This window comes from Talpa occidentalis, unplaced genomic scaffold (genome assembly GCF_014898055.3).
Source record: "Talpa occidentalis isolate TD23 unplaced genomic scaffold, MPIMG_talOcc4v2.1 talOcc4.4, whole genome shotgun sequence".
NCBI classification, from domain to species: domain Eukaryota; kingdom Metazoa; phylum Chordata; class Mammalia; order Eulipotyphla; family Talpidae; genus Talpa; species Talpa occidentalis.
Genome location: NW_023604295.1, coordinates 54,931,141 through 54,952,689, shown reverse-complemented (window position 1 = coordinate 54,952,689; position 21,549 = coordinate 54,931,141). Strand labels below are relative to the sequence as shown.

Below are 21,549 nucleotides of genomic sequence, written 5' to 3'. Positions count from 1 at the left end.
TGATTCAAATGTACTTTTTTTTGGTGGAGGGGCGGACTGGCCCCAGTATGTAGCCCCTCCTCTCTGAGGTACTAGATCTGAAGCTCTGAAGTCTGTGTGCTGTCAGTGCACTTTCTGAGGTCAATACCAGTTCCGAGCAGTGGGAGAAGGGGAGGACATTTCAGTGCACTTTGTTCTTTTTACTGCGAACCATGCCTGTGGGGAATACCCCAGCTACTCTGCCCTTGTTTCCCATCAATGAAGGCACTGACTTAGCTCTCCCCTCCTAAGGGTTCCTGACTGAGCAACAGCTCTGCTGTCTGTATTCCTGCCCCAGACCAGCATTTCTCTCTATCACCTCTTATTCAATGAAGCATGAATCTCCTCCATGCAGTCTGTGCTGCTGTTTGATGTCCAAGGGATGTTCCAATATTTCTCCCTGTCACAGGAATTTCTGGGTATACTGTCCCTCTGATTAGCTGTCATGTGACCCTCTCAGGAGCAAAACAAGGAACATTCTCTATTACCATCTTGTTCCCTTTCTCCAGTATCTATTTTTTTTTAATGATAATCCACTTATGTCAAAAGTGGTGGGAATGTTTTGTAAACTTCTTCCAAAAGGTTCACTTCACCAAAGGGAGTCTTTTATTCTGGGAGGTTTGGATACATGGATGAAGTTCAGAAAATTGCCTAGGAGTCACAAAAAACCCACTCATGAAAGGGCCAATAGGATAGACTTCCAAATACGCCAACATAGCTTACCACCCTTTCTCCATTTCCAAACATATTCCTAAAATTTATATATTATAATCAGAAGAAAACCATGATAGACTTTAGCCCTAAAGTGGTAAATGAAAACAATACCATTACCGTGGAAAAGCTCAAATCTTACCTCACTGAGGCCTTCTCTTTCACAAAACGTCTGAGAAAAAAACACACAGGTCATTGTTTCTTCTTTTTTTGTAAAAAGAATAAAGTCTTTTCCAATCCTCATGGATCCACTATATTAAAAATAAAGAACATAATGATTTGCATCTCAAAAACTGAAGATAAGAAACAGGGGCAGGGCCTCCCCAGTGGCGCAGTGGTTGAGTGCTGGGTTGCGAAGCTGCCCGCAGCCTCTGCAGCGCAGGTTAGATCCCTGGCAGCTCCCCCGGGCACTGGAGGAGGGTCCCACATGGCGCGCAGACCTCTCCTGCCGCCCGCTGCTCCCCTCAGCAGTGTACTTTGGTCCTTCCGCCTGCTCTGCTCCCCGCTCTGGCTCTGGTGAATTCTCTCACCCTCTTGCGCTTCTGACTATACCCAGTGCTTGTATAAATAAATGAATGAATGAATGAATGAATGAATGAATGAATGGATAAATAAATAAATAATCTTTTTAAAAAAAGAAAAAAACAGGGGCATAATAAGAAACAGGGTACTCTTTATCTTCTTCAAATAGAAATTACTCTTTTGCTGACTCATCACCAGAAGGTACAGGTACAGGAATATAGAGTTTGATAGAGTTTGTTTTTTTTTCCTCGTGTACAGCAGGTGAATTTAATGTAGCCCACCCTACACTCTTGTTTCAAACATGACTGCTGGAAATAAGATGCTGTTCCCGGACTCAAAAAAACATCACCATGTGTCCCTGGCAGGGGCCACACAGGTGACAGCAGCCTCTTATCCTCACCTTTCATTGAGGCAGATTAATAAAATAAGGTGTTTACACATGTATCCTAACTAAAATATAACCTGAGAAATGACAGAACAGAGACATAAGGGAGTGCGGCTTCAGTAATCTCCGTAAGAAGATCTTACCTGTTTGAGAATTAACTAAAAAATGTAAAGATTAAAGTCAGTTACCAGTATGGAGATTCAAAGACAAGGCAGAACTCTCACATTAATACTCTTTCTTAAGCTTTCCAACATGCATCATTCTGTAAAAGATTACCTTTTACTAAACAGTGTCCCCAATATCAATAATACATGCTTTAAAGGAAAAAAAAATTGTAACCTTTTAAGACCGTTGCCATATTGTCCAATAAACTTCAAAGTTGTTAACCGTTTCTTGGACGTTCCAAAGTAGATGATATCTGAAGCCTCCTCTGTAATTGACAAAGATGTTTAAATGGTTAGAAATTATGAGTCATTGCCACTGGCCAGAGGTCCATTTGTTGGGACACTAGAATAAATCCATACTCTGTGTCAACCCAGGGGCAAGAATCTTGTAAGGTTCTATAAGCTCTGACTAGGATCTTAATGGCAATATATTGAAGGAAATCAGGCGCTCCTAGTCATGTGACCATGAGCAAATAAAATTTGAAACTTTGAGCCTTAATTTCCTCATCTCTAAAAGGGAACTACTATTACTTATATTATAGAGTTGCTTATGAAGATAAATACAATAAAATAAACAAAATGTGTTTGTGACACCCTGAAGTAATACCCGTGTATTTATTTTATTGTATTTATCTTCATAAGCAACTCTATAAGTAATAGTAGTTCCCTTTTAGAGATGAGGAAATTAAGGCTCAAAGTTTCAAATTTTATTTGCTCATGGTCACATGACTAGGAGCGCCTGATTTCCTTCAATATATTGCCATTAAGATCCTGGTCAGAGCTTATAGAACCTTACAAGCACTTACTTGGTAAGTGCTAATACACATTTTATGATTTGCACCACCAGTATTTTCCATAAATTTGACCCATATTCAGTCCCAGGTGAGAATGAAAAGGTCAGAATGTCTTCTGGTTTGATACTAACCTGAAGAAGAAAGTCTCCTTGTTTTGGACTCTTGAGTCATTCTCCTGATCTCTCCAGAACATTTTCAAACTCTAGACAAGTATCCTGGGACTTCAGAATGTGCCTACCTCCAGGAAAAAGAATGTTTCTAGAGGAGATAGAACTGGGACTCCCAACTGGTTTATCTAAACACTTGCTCTAAGAATTGTCCTGAGAACCCTGAGTCAGTGTCAGTTCAGACGAACTATATAGTTCAGTGGCACCTGGTATGGAATACTCCATTTGTCAAAACTACTTGGACATTCTATCATATAACCTTATCTAAGGGTTTGGTTGTTCTGTCATATAATCTTCTAAGGGGTTGGTTATTAAGTGAGGATATCTATAATAATAATATTAGTTGCTGTAATATAGTAATTTGTAAGAAATACGTATTTGGTCGTCCAGATAACCAAAGTATATTTCTCACATATATTTAGTTTTTGTCCACAAGTCATAGCTCTCAAAATCCTTGGAATTTCATGAATAGTAAGAGTAATGCCGTATACAAAGATGTTGATTAATAATGTACACCTGAAATTTATGTTAGAATGCAATGTTACTTCAGTAAAAAACTGACCCAAAAAGGAACAATCAATGGTAATTTCTTTAGTTATAATATCTATTTGATCTCTTGTCCTCCATTCCTAAGATTGCTTCAGAATCATAAAGTTAAAATGGATATCTTGTTATTCATAATAAGCTTCTTTCCATCACCAACAGATTGATGTTAATGATGTGAATTTTTGAAAACCCCTAAGGATACAAGCTATTTCCCAGGGGAACCAATCATGAATAGAGGGGTGGAACTTTCAGTCCCCTGCCCTAATTTCAGGGAAGGGGAGAGGAGCTGGAGTTTGAATTAATCACCAACAACCAAGATTTATCAATCATCATGCCTATGTAATGAAGCCTTCATTAAAAAAAAAAAATGGGATTATTCAGAGAGCTTACAAGTTAGGGACTAAGAAGGTTTCCATGTTCCACCACACCAGGGACCCAAAGTCCACAAGGACAGAAGTTTCTTTTCCAGGACCACACCCTATGAATCTCTTCATCTACCTGTTAATTCATAGTGTTCTATGTAATAATCTGGTAATCTAGTGAGTAAACAGGTTTCCTGAATGCAGCCAGCCTCTCTTGCATATTAATCTAACCCAGGGAGAAAAGCATGAAACCTCTGACTTATAGCCAGCAAGTCAGAAGTACAGATAAAAACCTGCACTTTGCATAGGCATGTGGGAGGGAGCAGTCTTATAGGACTTAGCCCTTAGTCTATGGAATCTGTGGAGACAGTGTCAAAATTGAGTTAAATTGTGGGATATCCCGGTGCTATCTAAGAATTGTTTACAATGGGAGTGGGGGGAGAGGCAGGAGTCCAACCACACAGTGGAATTGTGATCAGAAATTTTAGTCACCATTTATTGTTTCATATGTGCTAATTACTGTATCACATACTTTAGATTCACTACCTATTTAATATCAGTAACCAATCTACAGGAAGATATCACTATTTTAATCTTATATGATTTTATAATCTATAATTAAAAATCACAATACTTACATGATCTGCACGTTATAGATGAGGAAATTTTAGTTTAAGGAGTTATGTAACCTGCCCAAGCTGATAAATGCTACTGGCAAGATTACAACCAGTTATCAAAGACCAAATGCCATGGGTTACATCACACATTGCACAGTGCCGCAAGGAAGGTGACAGAGTTCTGGTTACAGGGACAGAACATAGAATAGGACAGACATGCCTCTTGCCCTCAACAACTTTATGTCATGGTAGGAGAAACAGTAAAAGCAGCAAACAAAAAAAATAAGATCATTTCTGAAAGTGTTTAAATGTACAAAAACCAGGGGGATGTGAATAGAATTAAAAGGAAGGTGACCTGCAGACAGAAGAACTAGGAAGGTTTCATGAGATAGAAAGACTGGAAGGTGATACCTGAGATGAAATTCAAATGATGATAGGTGAGCCAGGTGTGGCTGGTATGCTATAAGGAAGGAAGGAAGTGGTAGGAAAAAAGGTGGAAAAGGTGGACAGAGGCCAAATAATACAAAAAAAAAGTGTTACTGGGAGTATGAATTTTTTTAAAGATTTATTTTTTATTATGCATACAATAACTAGGGTACAGGCCAGAGGTGTGGGGGAGGTATGTGTGAGAGGATTCACCAGAGATAGAGTAGAGAACAGAATAGGCGGATTTGACTGAAATACACTGCTTAAGAGAGTAGCGGGTGAGTCAGTAGAGGTCTGCTGCACCATGTGGGTAGCTCCCCGGCTGGGGATTGAACTCATGCTGCAGTGACAGAGATAGCTTCATAGATGGTGTCTTAACCCCTTGCGCCACCAGCGAGGCCCGGGAATATGACTTTTAATCTAAAGCCACCAAGGATTTTAAGCAGGGGAACAAGATGATATGATTTCTATTAAAAGAGAAAAAAATTGCTCTGGATTGCTGCGTTGGGAATGGACGATAGTGGGTTAAGAATGTAAGTGAAAAGATTTTGGAAATTACTGCAGTTCTGCTATGGGTCCAGATCGAGCTAGCTCAGTTTGGATTATAGATTTTATTTTCAGTCATCAAATAAACTCTTCTTTCTAACTTAATATTTAATTTCCAATCAGTGTTAATAAAGAATTGCTCCATTAACACTGATGAGCACTCTTAACTACTACTGTACATGTCAACTCAAGTATCAGTTCCTTTTTATTTAAATATCTGTCACTTGTCTAAGTTTTGATTATTTTGTTCCTGAATCTATATAAAAGGAATTACTTTTTTAATAAAGGAATTGCCTTAGAATACATTACATAAAGTAATTTTGGGAATACAGGAGAATGAATTTAACATTCATTCCAGACGTAGAAAATAAAACTTAACTTCAGCATATTTTTCTCACAAACCCTGTTCTTTCCTTATTTCATATAAACAAAGGAATCCATAATCCTTTTAATCAAAATGACCTGGAAAAATTAAAATTATCCAAAATCAGAATAAGAACTTGGTGGGATATTTGAGCATTTTTAAAATTTGCTCATAAATATTCTTTCAGTATTCAGAACAAAGTGGAACTTTCAGACTTGGAAGAAGACAACTGCTTAGTTTTTCTATCAGTCCAGTGAACTTAATTTTTCTATCAGTCCTTTGGTGTGGAACTGACAAGAACACTTCCATATTACTTGAACTCCCTCAGCAGTTTTTAAACCTAGTGATCAGAAACTCTAGTGTGTGGGACACAGACAAGCTGAATAAAAATTCAGGGATGAGGGCCTCCCCAGTGGCGCGCAGTTGAGTGCTGGGCAGTGAAGCTGCCCGCCCGCAGCCTCTGCCAGTTCAATCCCCGGCCGCCAGGCGAGGGTCCCACATGCGCTCAGACCTCTCCTGCCGCCCACTGCTCCCCTCAGCAGTGTACTTCATCAATCTGCCTGCTCTTCTCTCCCCTCTGGCTCTGGTGAATTCTCACCCTCCCATGCTTCTGACTGTACCCAGTGCTTGTATAAATAAATAAATAAATCTTTTTTTTAAAAAAAATTCAGGGATGAACTACCCAAAATAACTCAAGCTCCTTATCAGAGAAAATAACATTTCACTTCCACAGCAAACAGGTTCTGAGCACCTACCAACTATGTGCTGGCTTTTTTTTTTTTATTTATGCATTCAATAACTGGGGTGTATAGATCAGAGGTGCCAGGGGTTAGCGGATTCAACAGAGACTGAGTGGGGAACAGAAGAGGTGGATTGACTGAAATACACTGCTGAGGGGAGCATTTGGCGAGACAGGAGAGGTCTGATGCGTCATGTGGGTTAGCGACCTGGCTTGGGGTCAAACTCATGTTGCAATGGCCGGAGATAGCTTGATAGTGCTGAGACTTTAACCCCTGTACCACCAGGGAGGACCTCTGTGCTGACTTTTTTTTAGCTTTGAAGAATAAAAGATAAGCCACACAATGTAGTCATTCAAGTAGATGTATTCATCATGATGGGAAAATTCAACTGAAGCAATAAAACCTTTGAATAGGGAGGGGAAAAAAACAAACCCACCTAAAAACAAAAAGAGAAGACCTCCACCTCAAGGTTAAGCAAAAAATTAAAAATAGTTTAAAGGTATCAGAAACTGCCTGGGGGCTCCTGCAACCAAGACCTAAAGAGAAGTCTAAAAAAATCTAAAGCTCAGCCAGATGCAATTTGTTTTCCATTCATTCCCAAATGCTTTATCTTACAGGTAATGGGTACCTTCTGCCTTTCAGTTTTCTAGTAATAATTCACTCTTTGTATCAGGTTACATGTCTTCAATGAATTTACTCTTAAAACTGAATATTTAAATCTAGAAAGTTCACCAGTTTGTTAAGTCTAGGGTTTATGTTCCCTAATAACTCCATACCTGTTTTTACATACATGGCTCAATTCATTTTTATTTCTTTTATGGGTTTTCAGACTGTTTCCTTTAACAGCGACTTAGGTATCTGGATAATTAACTTACCAGGGCTCATTCCACATCCATCATCCAGGAAACACAACATGAATCCACCCTGCAGTTTTTCATTATCCACTGTAAGAGAAAGCAGTTATTACTAATAAATATTGGGCTTAATTTGTTCTTCAGAAAGTCATGCTGCTCGCATAATTATTTGTCCTCCTTAAATGCAGCCACAGTGACAGAGTTATGGCACAAAGAAGGATCTCAGAAAAGAGTCTTGGCTACAGTTTCACAAGAAACTGCAGGGGGAAATAATCATGAAGCAAAAGGCTTCACATTAACATAAAACATCTAGACATTAATAAATTACGTAGAATACATGACGTGCCCAGCTCTGGAACTGGACTGGTCCATTCAACTTCAGATATTTTCTCTCTCCCCTAGAGACTAAAGGTAGATGGGGAAGTCACCCCATAATCTATCAAACTGATCAACTTTTATAACCTTCCACCAAAACATGAGTTTTTTTTTTTTTAAGTGTCTAAAATCAACCATCATTTAATCAGCTCACAATTTGCAGGAATGAATGGCCCAGTCGGGCATTTCTTCTGGTCACTGCTGGTTGCCTTGACCACTGGTTTGGTTGGGAGCTGCCTAGTGACCTAGAGTGGCTTCAGCTGGGATGGTTTGCTTTGTCTTACACAGTCTCTCAAAGTCAATATAGGCTATTCTTTTTAAATTCATCAGACTCCTTTCTAAGTAATTAGTCCTCACAAGAGCCATCTATATGTGCAACTGAGTCGCAACAAATATTTGCCTCTTGAGGATACATTTGACGTTTGAAAATGGCTAAGCTATTTGGAATCAATTTTAATGATTAAGATATATTAAGTTATAATACAATCTCTTGTTTAAAAATATTTGTAAAGTGTAACTAAAACTAATGAAAATAATTTTAATGCACAGTTTGATATGTGGCTCTGAAAGTAATTTGAACACTTGGCTATATGAGTTCTAGTTTCTCTCTCTGCTATAACACTATTTAGCTTACACATGAAGGCTGTACATGTTTCAAGTGTAGCGTTTGATAATTTGACTTATGAAACCATCATCATCAAGGTAGTGAACATACCCATCATCCCAGATGCTTCCTTCAGTGTCTTCAATCTCTCCCTCTGCCCCTTCCAAGTCCTATTAGCCCTACCTCACCCCAAACAGTCACTGTTAATTTTACACCTGCCAATTCATTTACAGCATATTTGTTAAATCTACCTCTGTGTTTAATGTCACCTCTAATTCACTTTTTAAAAATTAAATAATGTTCAAGATAACCCATAAATAACCATGGAAATATACCTAAGCTTTCTGGGTTCATAACTGTAATGTCAAGTGGCCATTTCTAATCTTTCCTCCTCTTTCTAATTTACTTCCTATCTATAAACCCTACAGATTTTCCCTACCCTCCCGTTTTTCCAGGTTTTTCTTTCTAACCAATCCTCTGATCTGCTCACCTCAAATTCTATGGCAGAACATTCATGCCGTCTTGTAGGCATTTATTCTATTCAGTCTTCCCTCTAACCAGGGCTGCTGCTTCTCCACTATTCAACAAGTAGAATCCAACTCTTATTAGTTCTTTGTACAATGCTGTAGTTATTCCTCGTTGCTCATGTGACTCATCTGGAGATAGTCTTAATTAATTGGTCTTGTATAGGGTTCAGAAATATACACTCTGCCCATTAACCTAATGTCTTTTAGGATTGGAAACCACTTGATACAAGCTCCTGGCAGTTCTGCATAGCTGCAACAACTGATTTTGCATTTAGACTTCTCACAAAAGGAGCTTGCAGAGAGAAGGGCATTTCTTCAGTGAATAACTTGGGAAAGCTCAAAGTTACAAAAAGACATATTTAAACTACTTATTTTTTCCTATAAGTCCCAATACAGGACAGATAATCACAGCTCAAAATTTAACATTCCCCTATTATCCACACTGAAGCTTAGCCTTATTTATTTCAATTCCTTAAAACTATCAATTTCAGATAGATTCTATTACCTGCTAAGTGTGCATGCCAAAAAACCACAATGTCTTTTCATCTCATAATACTTATTATCTCATCAGACTTACTCTTCCCTCCAATATTTCTTGTTCCACAAATGGCATGACCCAGCCATGAGGCTTCAGCTGCCAAGTCAGATCCTCAGGGCCATCAAGTCCTCCATCTCCTCACCCTTTATACATACAGACCTCCCTCCTCACTTCCACCTTTGCAGCATGTCTTTAATGTGACGACTTTCTTCATTTCTGCTACAACTGCCTTAATTCAGAAAATGTTTCTCTTTCTTCTAGGTTATGACAACAACTTCCTAAGTCCTTTCTCTCACTAAAATCAGGGTGCAGATATTCTATAGTCAGTTGTACATTTCACTACTCTTCTGTCACAAACACTGCCCACAGGATAAAATCCAAACCAGTTAACAAGTCTTGCTTGCCTTCCATTATCCAGTACCCTCACCCCCAAACCTCTCTGTGATAGTGTACCATTGTCTGGTCAACACTAGTCTAGATATTGCTATGAAAGCACCTATGAATGTAAATAGCAGTTGCAATCAGCTGACTTTTAGAAAGTGCAGATTATCCTTCCTAATGTGGGTGGGCCTCGTCTAATCAGTTGAAGTATTAAAAGTAAAGTTTCCCAAGGGAAAAGCAATTTTCTGCCTCAAGACTGGAACATAAAAATCCTGCTTGAGTTTTGAGATTGCTGTCCTGCAGATGTGGGATGTGCCAGTTTCCCACAACCATGTGAGTCAATTCCTTGGAAAAAAAAGTCAATCTCAGATGACTGATTGACAGATAGACAAATGGATGGATGGGTGGGTAGATAGATGAATAGACAAAGAGAGATATTTAACCTACTGGTTCTGTTTTTCTGAAGAACCATGACTAATACCCTCGCCAAGTCCACCTCCTTTCATCTCCTCCATACAGCCATACCACAAACTTCCACTTCCACACAAATACTCCCTTGATTTGATCTTAAACATCTCAAACATTTCTATAATTTCATCAGTGCTATATGTTCTCTCCAGTTTCAAGCCAGGCACATACTGCCCTTTGCCCTTTCTATCCTTGATTCATCAGGCTAAATCCTATTTTCCCTTCAGGAAATTCACATAAGAATTCATATTAGTTCATATAAGAATTCTTCTAAGAGGTCTTCCTAATCACTCTGCCCATAATGAATGTTTTCCTTATAATTTATGTTTCCCACCATTCATAATATATTCCAATACCTGTGCATGTACCTACTTCTCTTTCAGAATAGAAGTTCTTATATTTTTTAGTACACAGCTGCCTCAGAGATATGATGAAAAGCTATGGGTCTTCTACATATAAAAGTGGAGATACACACAATATTTTGCATGGATTCCAACACCAGCAGCCCAATTCCTTTAAAGCAATCACTGTATGTACAGAATTATTAGTCTAATGCCTGCCTCTGGGTAAGTACTAAAAAAATACTGAATACATATCCATGTTTATTAGAATACATATTAAACACCCATGGCTAACTGTTTAGTTTAAATTTTATAGTTCTGATGCTACTTGAAGAAAAGTTAATAGAATAGTTCAAGGGCCTCAGTAAATTACCTGAAAACTAATGCAATTCATAAACTATGCATCTTAATATTGTTTCTATCTACTGATTTAAAAGCCTTGACTGCTTATTTTAAGAAAAATCAATTTGCTGAGTTGACAGGCATATTGTAGTGTGTTGCAATAAAAAAAATTAGAACATATACAGATCATTTAAAATAGTGATTTTAGTGGTTCACAAAATGCACAATACCTAAATAGATACCACTTTCAACTCAAATTGCAAAGCTTACTTTTTGGGTGACAATACCAAGTGCCAGGGAAAATACAGTGAAATTAACTCTGTCGTGACCTGTTGGTGTCCCGCCTCAAACTCAAATGACCATAATATTCTGACTACATTTGTTGTACTCTGTAATTCCAGATAATTCTTCAATACTTCAACCCTTCATCAATAATATGTGTGCTCTGAGAGAAATGCAGCTTGAATCAACTCTTCTGCTCTCCGTTCCTCAGACCACCGCCTAGTTCACGTTCCTGTAAAATCTTGTTTTGGTCATTTCCACAGCTGCACTTCCCTCCTATCTCTCTTATTTTACACTGCTACAGACCATCCTGTATGCCATGCTGGAATATCTTCCTTTAAAAAAAAGAAGAGTGCATTTCTAAATAGAACAAATGAAATTGTTAAAATTCTTCAATGGTCTGTCTGTAGAAGAAAAAACAGCATGGTATCCATGCTAAGGACAGTTCAGTGCTGATTCTACAATTATCTACCTGGCTCTCTCTTTCAGGTCATTCAAGTCCATTCCTGGTTTATCACCAGTTGAGAGAAACTTTCACTGATCACCCACATGCAAAACTAGTACATTCTTCCCATCACTCTCTATTCCTATCGCCCTTCATTTTTTCCCCCTCTTAGCACTTACCATTTATTTGTTCATTTTTTTATTGTCTCTCTCTCCCTGTTAGAATGCATGTTCTAAGTAAGTACAGACTTAATCCAACATACTTGGTTTGAATTTTGCTCAAAGCTCTATCTCCATTACCTAGAATAACCACTTGGTTCACTCAACAGAGACACAATAAATCGTTTTTAAATGAATGAATGAATCTCTGAACTAGTCTACCTCTGTTATCTTTCTTCTAATAATTCCTTAGACAGCAATATTCTTTTCTTCCAGTTATTACTTGACAAAAATGACATCCATCTTTCAAGTCCCAGTCACTTAACACAAGGACCTCTTTCTCTGTGTTCCTATTATATTTCAAGCCTCTCCTAGGCAGGGCACGCTTGTTCTATTTTACTTTACAAAAAGGCTGTGGAAAGGAAGCCCATTTTTTCTCCACTGCTCTTTTCTTCTACGTGGAATGGAGTTCAACCGGTATCAATAAGGGGCCTGTCTCTCTCTGTAGGCATTTCCCCTGCAGCAGCAAGCCAGCTCACCTGCCTGGTACTATGGGGGTGGCTCAGTTCACACCTTCATGACCCCTCCTGGGAGCAAGCTGCCTGCAGAGAGCATAAGTTTGGCTCCACTTTCCCCGACCAGACCAGATCTGAAGGGAAGCCCGACTAGTGGTTGAGTTAATGTCTGAGGTGGGGGTTTGATCATCACTAAGCTCCATATTCCAACCTAGCATTTATCAATAATAAAGACATGTTTTATTTTCAAACTTTTCAGAACATGCAGAATAGGAAGGGACGTATCATTTATGTTGTTTCCTCAGATATCTCAAGATATTAGTCTCTCCCTCCCATAGAAACCACAAGTACCCACCTAACAGAGGACTTTGAACACCGAAAATTGAATTGAACTGAGTTGTTTTATAACTCAGGGCTTTATACAATGGACAACCTATTGCCTGTGATCAATAGTCAATATTTACAAGTGAGATGATAAAGTCAGGGACAGGGATGAGTTTTTATATCATAAGTGTTTCTTTAGGTAGTGCTAACTGCAGGGACAAATCACAGAACCTAATTTCATTTGCATCACATTCACATGAAATGAACTAGTAATTGCAATTAATACTTCACGACTGAAAATGAAGTCAACGAAGAAAACGTATTTGGTTTGAATTTTATAGCCCTTAAATATACATACTGCACATTGACTTACCCATTTTAACTGTGATAAGTTAGAAGTGATGTATATTAATTATGAATAGCCATTAATTTAATATGCTTTTAAAAATAAAATTCTTTTCTCGTGGCAAACAAATTGACTACTCCAAATCACTCATGCTTTCAAAATCTCTGGAAGATCTCATTTTGTAAATGGGTCCTCCAACAAGTGAACATTTCACTCTCTGAACATTTCACTCTCTGAGTGTACTTTTCTCAACCTGGCTCCCCATAGGGTCACTTGCTCACAAAGCACTTAGATTACATTAAAAATCATAGAATGTGGCTTGATTTCATGAAATAAAATAAAAGCAAAATAACTATACAGGCTTTTCCATTAAAAGGAAAAGAGAATAAAGCAAATCTGCTCACCTGAAAACACATCAAGTCGTGCAGCTCCTGAATCTCTGGAAACAATATAAAAATATCATTGCTTCAATATGAAATTATGCCTTAGAAAATTACATTAATCTGAATTACTTACGTGAGGTATAACCTATTGTCAGGGAGCAAACAAAAGAGAAACCCACTTAAATTGCTTGAAAAACAATTACAAAAAAGTTCCCCTTTGCATTTATATACTAAGACCTATGATCACTTGTAATTTGAGAATGTTACCAAGTCTGAAACCCATAAATTTAAGAGATGGAATATATGGTAGTTACACAAAAGTTACAACAAAATGTCTATGAATTTTTTTAAAAAAAAATTGTTTGGAGAACAATCCAGAAGTCATTGGAAGATTTTCGTAATATATTTCAGCTAAAATAAACTGAAGAGAAAAACCAAATCACTAAATAATATGTTCTGTATGGTCAACTTTGAAAGAGTACATCTGATATACATGTGTATATCTGTATGGAAAAAGGCCAAAATGTTATAGTGATTTTCTCTGGGTTAGGGGTTTACAAGTTATGGCACATAGACCAGTCTGGCCCATCAATAGTTTTTGTAAATAAAGTTTTATCAGAACACAGTCATGTCCATTCATATAGCCATATATGGCTGCCTTCACAGTACAATGTCTTCAAAGTGCAGTGTCGAAAATGAACAGTTCCCACAAGAGAATACATGCCTACCTAAGTGAAAATATTTACTATCTGTTCTTTTACTATTCTGATTCCCACTCTAAGTGATGAGATTACTGATGAATTTCATTTTCTTTTTTCTTCGTTTTCTGTAATGCATAGATATTGTTTTATTATTTTTTAAGTCTAAATTTAAATAGAATGGAGGTCCTGGTTTCACTGTCAAGAATGTGAGATAAAAGCAAACAAGGGGGTCTTAGCTGATGCAGAAGAAAGATTGCTGAGAAAAGGACTCAAAACAAAGAATAAAAACCACCAGTGGAACTGTGATATAAAATATCAGTCTCTCCCCAAAATGTCTATCAATCTCAACCCAAAATTGCCCCAAATCAACCTGAGTTGGTACACTGTATTGTTCTACAAGTCTAGTTGCAAAGTTAGTCCCTTTGCTTCTTTCTCTAGATGCTTTTAAGCTTCTACTATATAAAAACTCTGGTTATCACTGCCATTTCTTGAGTATTTTCTGTGTCAAGTAGGAACTGAATGGAGTATTTCATACATTATATAAGGTACCATATATAAAACAACTGCAATAAATGATACTGTACTGAAATGGAAGTTTTCAAAGAAGTGGCTTCTTCATACAGACATTCCATGGGATCAGGCAGAGAACAATCATTCACCTTTAGAGCATATAATTTTTTATTAAGCCTCGTACTTTAGCCCAAGTACTTTTTTCTGAACAGCTGTATTAGGAAGAAACCCCCAATCATTTCCCTTTCTACACTACTAAAGTTTTCCTACTGTTTCTACAATATTCTTCCAATTCTCACCTTGGCAACTATAGGAAATTATCAAAATCATTCATATAATGATATAAAGTAATTTCTTAGAATAACATGGGGATTTTATGAAGTCCATCTCCATGAGACCAATGTTCAATAGCTTCATTTGATGTCAAATACTAGCATCCAAGTAGTAATGGCAAACTCAAGTGTCTACGGAAGGGAGGAACTCAGGAAGGCATTCAGGATGGCTGAGGAGCACTGGGAACTGAAGGCACAGGAGGGTGCAAGGGAAACCTTGCCATATACCTACCACCTGATCTCACTGAGGAATGTGACCTCAAGTTTGCTACTTCTTATCTTTTTTTAAAAAAGGGTGGGTTCAAAAAAAAAAAAAAAAAAGGTGGGTTCCAGATTTGCTTGGTGCCTCCTGTTTCTTAAACTTTACAATCAATTCCTTCTTTTCTTCCTTTTGTTTATAAACACTGCTAACTTTCACTATGAATCTAGCAAACATGACAAAGGCTGAACTTGGGCAGGGGGCTACCAGCTCCCAAATGCTGCTCTAATAATTGCTTTATTGATCACATTTCAGTCACTCACCTGATTCCAAAGTCAATCTTTCTTTCCCAATCACTCTCAGCTATAAAAACGATCCCCACTTTTCTGGTTCTTCTACATTCTGATTTGCCCTGCTCTCCTTTGTTGAATGAATAAGTGAAACAATTTTAGAGAATGGACAACTGAGAGAACAGGCAAATGTATTCTTTCAGAGTTACCCATGTCTAGGTTGAGATTGTTCTTTCAGAGTTACAGATGCCAAGGTGCTAAAATTGGACATTCAAAGAAGGAAGGCCTAATATGTTTTTTATTTTTATATCTGGAACCTTGTTCACAGCTTGACCAGAGTATGCAAGAGCAACCCAGAACTCTTGGAGAGAGACTAACCATGTTCGAACATTCATTGTTTTGGTTGCATCCCCGTTAATTCCTTCTAAGTTGAGTTCATCACTCTCCTGACCAACCAAGCTTATTTTTTCTTCATCTTGCCATTTCTGTGATAACTGTGATTTTATTAGTTCTACAGGACAGAATTTCACATAAGGAGGAGATAGTGACTTTATGTAGTGTTGGAGATTGCTGTGCAAGAAGCTCTTGATGGTTGTCAAACTGACTACATCCTGTTATTCCCTACTAGGGTCAAAAATAGGGGACAAATGCAAAAAAAGCCCCAAAATATAGCTATCAACCAGAAGCATGGAATTTAGGTTTCCCTACTGAGATTCCTGACCTCACAACTACATAATACTACTTCCTGGGTAGACTTCGCTTTCTGCAGAAAAGGCAGGTAATACCTTTTGTTGAGGGAAATACAAAAAATAAAAAGCAAATCAAATGCCAACCATATTCAATTAGCCAAAAGAATGCCTTCCTCACAAGCCCCTACAAATACTCTATTGAGTGAACCTTAAATTGTTAAAAAAAAGTTTCCTTAAACAGTAATAATTTTATTGAAGAATGGTGAAAGAGAGGTCTGTAACCAAACACCCCAAATTTGAACTCAGGCTCCACCAAACATTAACTGTATGATGATGGCTAAGTCATCAAATGAATCTGTGAATCAACTGTCACTTGTGTAGAAATGGCTAATTCTCATCAAAGCATTGTGAAATGAGTGAGTTCATACTCCTACATGAAGTGCTTAGAAAAGGGTGTGCTATAACAGTTGGCTAGATTGTTAACTATGTCAATCACTTCAATGAAGACTTCAATAAACTGTCAGGCCTAAATCTAAATCCTTAAGAACAGTATACATTGATACAGAAAAATAAACATCCAAATGAGTATCTATCTGTTATTACATGGTTGTTAACACATAAAGGTTCAATTATACCTTGATTTCAGAGAAAACCAAGCCACAAAACATTCCAGGTGGGGAAAAAGTGACATTATCCTTTTATTTTTAAATATAATTAGAGTTGACTTCTATCATGAGGTGCCCACAATAACTTCTGTTTACAGAAAAGTCTTACCTTGCATTGTCCAGCAATTCAGCCAGTGCTCCAAAAAGGAAGCTGTGAGTGGTGCTGATGAAGAAATAGGGGGAGAAACAAAAAGTTAAACAAACTCTGCAATCAGTGTAAAAGGCTAAGATGTTTGCAGACAATGTTCTCCAGTTCTAGACAGATAATCAATTAAGGAGTTATTCTAGAAACAACTTTCTCAACACAGTCAGGCTTCGCTCCATTATAAATAAAGCTCTATTATAAAGCGATGGCCAAAATATCCCACCTGTTCCTTTTAAAAGAAAAATTTCAAGCTAAAAGCAAATTTTCATGTTTTAAAATTACCTTAAAGTCATTCATGTTTTTCAGAAAATTTTCCATTAAAAAATTATCTTATTTAAGGTCAATTTATTTCTGAAAAATCCTGATCAAAACCCTGGTTCGATAATAGGCTATAAGAACCCAGCACTGGGAGGGGCCAACTATTTGCCCCGCTAAGATGTATTGTTCTGTGGAATGTTTTCACCTCCGGAATTCTGCTCAAATAACCTCATCAATTCCCTGGCGTCATTCTGTCCCGTTCCCCCAGTGCCAGGTCTTAGCTAACAGAACACACTAGATAGTCATCACTACTAATAACACTTTGAGGTTGAATGTTCATCTTTGGGTGAAATCAGGTTGTCTTCTGGGCCCCATGCTTGCTTTTCATTTCCTGATGTGGCTAATTCAATCAGCATCTTATCACAATATTGTGGGAGGATTTAGTGTGTAATTTTCTTTTTAAATCTAGTAAGCAGGTAGGAGAAGCAAGAGAGACCCATTTATCAAAAAACACCTGCACTTTTGTACAAAAGGAGGGATCACCTGCAATGTATCAGAGTTGCCAAATACTTCAGGCTAAAGACAATGTTAGCTTAAAATTTATTTTTAAAAACACTACTAAACACAACTGTTACTAAAATAAAGCTAGTGTACAAATCTAAAATAGGGCAAAAGAGAAGTGTAGGTGACATGCTTTCTAAAAGCACAAGTTTTCTAGTGAACTGAAAGCACATGATTCAATATACAAAAACTTAACATATAAACATATGTAAACAATATTTCAGGAAAATAACTGCAACAATTCTGACCAAAAAATGCCACATATGTTTCTGCAATTTTTCATTCAAGAGATGTTCACTACTGTCTGCCATATGCCAATGTGGACAGACTATGGAGAGCTATGGTCTTTATCCCCTTTGGAGCTCAAGCTAGTGAGGGATATGGAAAACACACAAGTAAACAAACACATAAAAGATGACAGATTGTGATTAGCAGCTATGAAAGAGGGCTGATGGGAGATTAACTGGTGAGGAGAAGGTGAGATGGTCAATGAGAAGCCCTCTTCATGAAAGACATTTAAATGAAACCCTGAAGGGTGAAAATGCAGTCCCTTTTTGATCAGTGAAACTCTCCAGTAAGACCATTCCAGCAGAAAAGAACTAAGGCAGGCAGCAAGCTCTGGCTATGTTATAATGCAGAGATGAGTTTGAGATGTGGAGAGCAGAGAAGCCAGTTTAAAGGGTATGTGGGGGAAAGGTTAGGGCGGTAGTCTGGAGTAATGGCAATGGCAATGGAAAGGCATGGATGAATTTGACATATCATTAAGAAGACTTGATAGACTGAACATGAAGCAAAGCAATGGGAGAAATAAAAAATCACCCCTGTTGTTACTAAGAGAAGTCTCAAACAAAAATCTGAGGGGTGAGGGGAAGATGTCAATTTGTACCTGATGCTGCTGTTACTTCAGGCTGCTGTCACTTTTGTTATTGAGTTACCAGATCACCAACTGACTAAAGGGTGAGTGTAGGGTAACTTTGGAGAGGAGAAGACTGAAAAAACAATAGCTGCAAAACTACAGGAAAAGGAAGATGAGTAACTTTCTCAAGATAAAATCCATAGTCCTTTCAATATTCAGCTTATACTTAAACTCCTCAAAATTGTCATTTCTTCCACTTCAGTCAACTTTTTATTTTTTGCAGGCTTTCTTTTTTTACATATATCTATAAATTTTACATCATTGTTCCTTTTTTTTTTTTTTTACAATGTTTGCTTTCTTTTCTCAGGTGTAGTCCTCATAGAATTTCCACCCCCAATTCACCTGTGCACCGTCACCAGAGTCCCTGTGTTCTTCCCTCCCTCCCCCTCCCCTGCAGAATGTCTCTGATTTATGTCTCTTTATTGTTGTTTTATTTCGTTGTGTTTTTTATTGTTATTATTTTCCCCTTGTTCCCTTATTTGGTTCCCCTATATTCCTCCTATAAGTGAAACCATTCAATATTTTTCTTTTTCCTTCTGACTTATTTCACTGAGCATGATCCCTTCTAGCTCCTTCTATGTTGCTGCAAATGGTATATACACTTCAGTTAACTTTTAACTATTTTCCCATCCATTCCAATTTGAAATTATTCTCTATGCTAGAAAGATAAAAACTAAATACCTGCTAAGATTGCCTGCTTTACTGTTTTCTCTAAAAACTATATCGAATGCCCCACATAGCAAAACTAGCTTCCCCTGCCTTTCTTTCCAATTCTGTTTCTGTGGTTTCAAATTTGGTGCATACTTTATATCAATCAATACTTTTAGTTAATCCAAATTACTCAAAAGTTTCCAAAAAACCAACATACTGATGTGAATTACACAGTGCTGTTCTACTGTGTTGAAATGACAGCTGGAATAAGAACCGCTGAGTAGTTGAAGTAACACCTAATGATTAGACATTCCAAAGGCATCCTAGCTTGACAGAGGAGTGCCCTAGTAATAACCAAAATGTGAGATTCCTATCCTCAGAGAGATTACATTTTTTTGGAAATACTCAGGAGGTCACAGACTCTGCAATCAATAAATACAAATTACATGTACTCTCTGGAGGACATCTTTAATCTTTAAAATGTCAGTGTGTTGGGCAGAGAAATGACTACAGATAGGCGAGTTCGGTAGAGTTACACTTCTGCTGACCTACAATTAAATAGCTTTTCTCAAATACTAAACATGGGGTCTTCTACCACTTGGCATTAATTGAAGGGCACCAAAACAGGTTAGTCTGACCCAAAATAGATATCTTTATCACTATCCCAATTTTTTTAAACATGTATACACAACTTAAATAAACAAATATTTATATAAATCAGTGATACCAAGTCATTATCATTATTTTTCAGACTGAATATTTCCCTAGTACATGTACAAAGCTCTTTTCCGTCACTTAGGAGAGCCTCCCCACCCCTACCCCTTTCCCACTCCCCACGGGCACTCACGAATTGGCGTGGATGAAATCCAGATGCAGCCGTGCCCGCTGCAGGGTAGCATACTTGTCGCCCATGCCCTCAAACCACAGGAGGTGCCCTAGGGAACCGACGCACCGCGTGCCCCAGCATCTGTGCGCCCGCCCCCGCATCTGTGCGCCCGCCCCCGCAAGGCCCCGTGGACTCCGTTTAGCGAACACTCGCGCCCCCTGCCGGCAGGACCGCTAAGCTCACCCGGCACCGGTGAGCTTAGTAGGTCTGAGCTGTCAGACGTTTGTTGATGGCCTCGGAGCCACCCCTTGAGAATGACTCTTCCAGCTAGACTCCTCGTCCCAAACTGACGTTTAGGTAACCTTCCTCCACAGTTGTTCTTAATCCATCTGGAAAGTGGAACCTAAGGCTGAGGTTAGAATTTGACCAGAAATGAGTGTGTATGTTTTCTGTCTTTGTCTCTGTCTGTCTCTCTCCCTCCTTCTCGCTCTTTCTCATACAAGCACACGCACACACAGACACAGACACAGACACCCCTTTAGAATCTGGACTGTCAGAAAGGTCAGGCGGTGTGGGAATGTAAATGGGTCGTTCCTTTCATCTGTGCAGTTTTCACACACCTTCAGAGGTAGCGACACTGTGTGTCTTGTGTTTAAACCCAACATTTATCTTCCTGTATCTCTTGGGTTGATCATGTTTACTCCAACTGAAGGGAAAAAAGAAGATATGAGTCAGAGAGAGAGAGGAAGAAAAAACTAAAGGCAATCAGAACTTGGATGTTGCTGTTATGTGGAGGTTTGAGTTCCTTAAGAACCTTTTTCACCTGTCAGCTTACATTTAGCTATTGTGCAACCCTGACTAGAGGAACAGATATTCTGTGATTTTCCAAAAGCAGAATTGGCCAGGTCTGAGTGGGGATGGGGTCGGGGAGGTGGAGGGTAAACAGAAGGATGGGCATGTACATCCAGGTGGTATTAATACAAGCACTGAGGATCGTCAACATTCAGAGGACACAGGATGATTGGTCAAGGATGTTGGATGAAAATATCTTGGTTGGAATGAGAAACGTGTTAACCTAGCCTACCTCTAAGCAGTCTGGTTCAAGGTAGGGCTATCTAACTTGCAACCCCAGGTAGCACTCTGCAGCAATTTACATGATAGTACAGTTTTAAAACCAGAAATGAGTAAAAGCTGAACAAAGAACTTGAATTAAATGTGCTTTTGATTTCTGGACATCATATGGGCAATGAGGCCGTCAGAGAAGAAAATAAATTGTCAGTTTTAGGGTAGTCATTCTATTTCTGAAGAAAGTTTATCAGCAGCTACATTTATAGGAATCAGGAGAGGAAGAGAGGATTTGAATGGCAACCTGAAGGAAAATGATGCTCTACTTTAATTTGAAAACTGGAAGCAAACATAAACATTTCAAGTAATTTTCCTGATTGCATTTTTGTTTTAACAGTGGCTGATGTAGTGGTGTTTTGATAGCATAATTCTCTTTAGTAAGCAACTTTAGCTATCTTTCCCATATTTCCTTCCATAGAACTTCACAAATACAATA

General features: G+C 38.2%; 2 protein-coding genes across 3 annotated transcripts in view; one reads left to right on the top strand and one right to left on the bottom strand.

Annotated features, from left to right (window-relative positions):
- Positions 1-20,121, bottom strand: part of MORC1 (MORC family CW-type zinc finger 1) — a 133,021-nt gene extending 112,900 nt beyond the window's left edge. For both annotated transcript variants that reach the window (XM_054700621.1, XM_037525593.2), the window contains exons 1-6: positions 20,010-20,121; positions 16,741-16,794; positions 13,267-13,301; positions 7,238-7,306; positions 1,976-2,066; positions 872-980 (exon numbers count right to left, since the gene is read on the bottom strand). In XM_054700621.1, coding sequence (XP_054556596.1) covers positions 872-980; positions 1,976-2,066; positions 7,238-7,306; positions 13,267-13,301; positions 16,741-16,794; positions 20,010-20,074 — 423 coding nt within the window. In that variant the 5' untranslated portion in view covers positions 20,075-20,121. The remainder of the gene's footprint in view (positions 1-871; positions 981-1,975; positions 2,067-7,237; positions 7,307-13,266; positions 13,302-16,740; positions 16,795-20,009) is intronic.
- A 75-nt stretch (positions 20,122-20,196) lies between these two features.
- The window catches only part of CUNH3orf85 (chromosome unknown C3orf85 homolog), a 29,768-nt gene continuing 28,415 nt past the window's right edge, over positions 20,197-21,549 (top strand). Inside the window, exon 1 of the mRNA XM_037525595.2 lies at positions 20,197-20,345. The gene's annotated coding sequence lies outside the window, so the exon portion shown is untranslated. The remainder of the gene's footprint in view (positions 20,346-21,549) is intronic.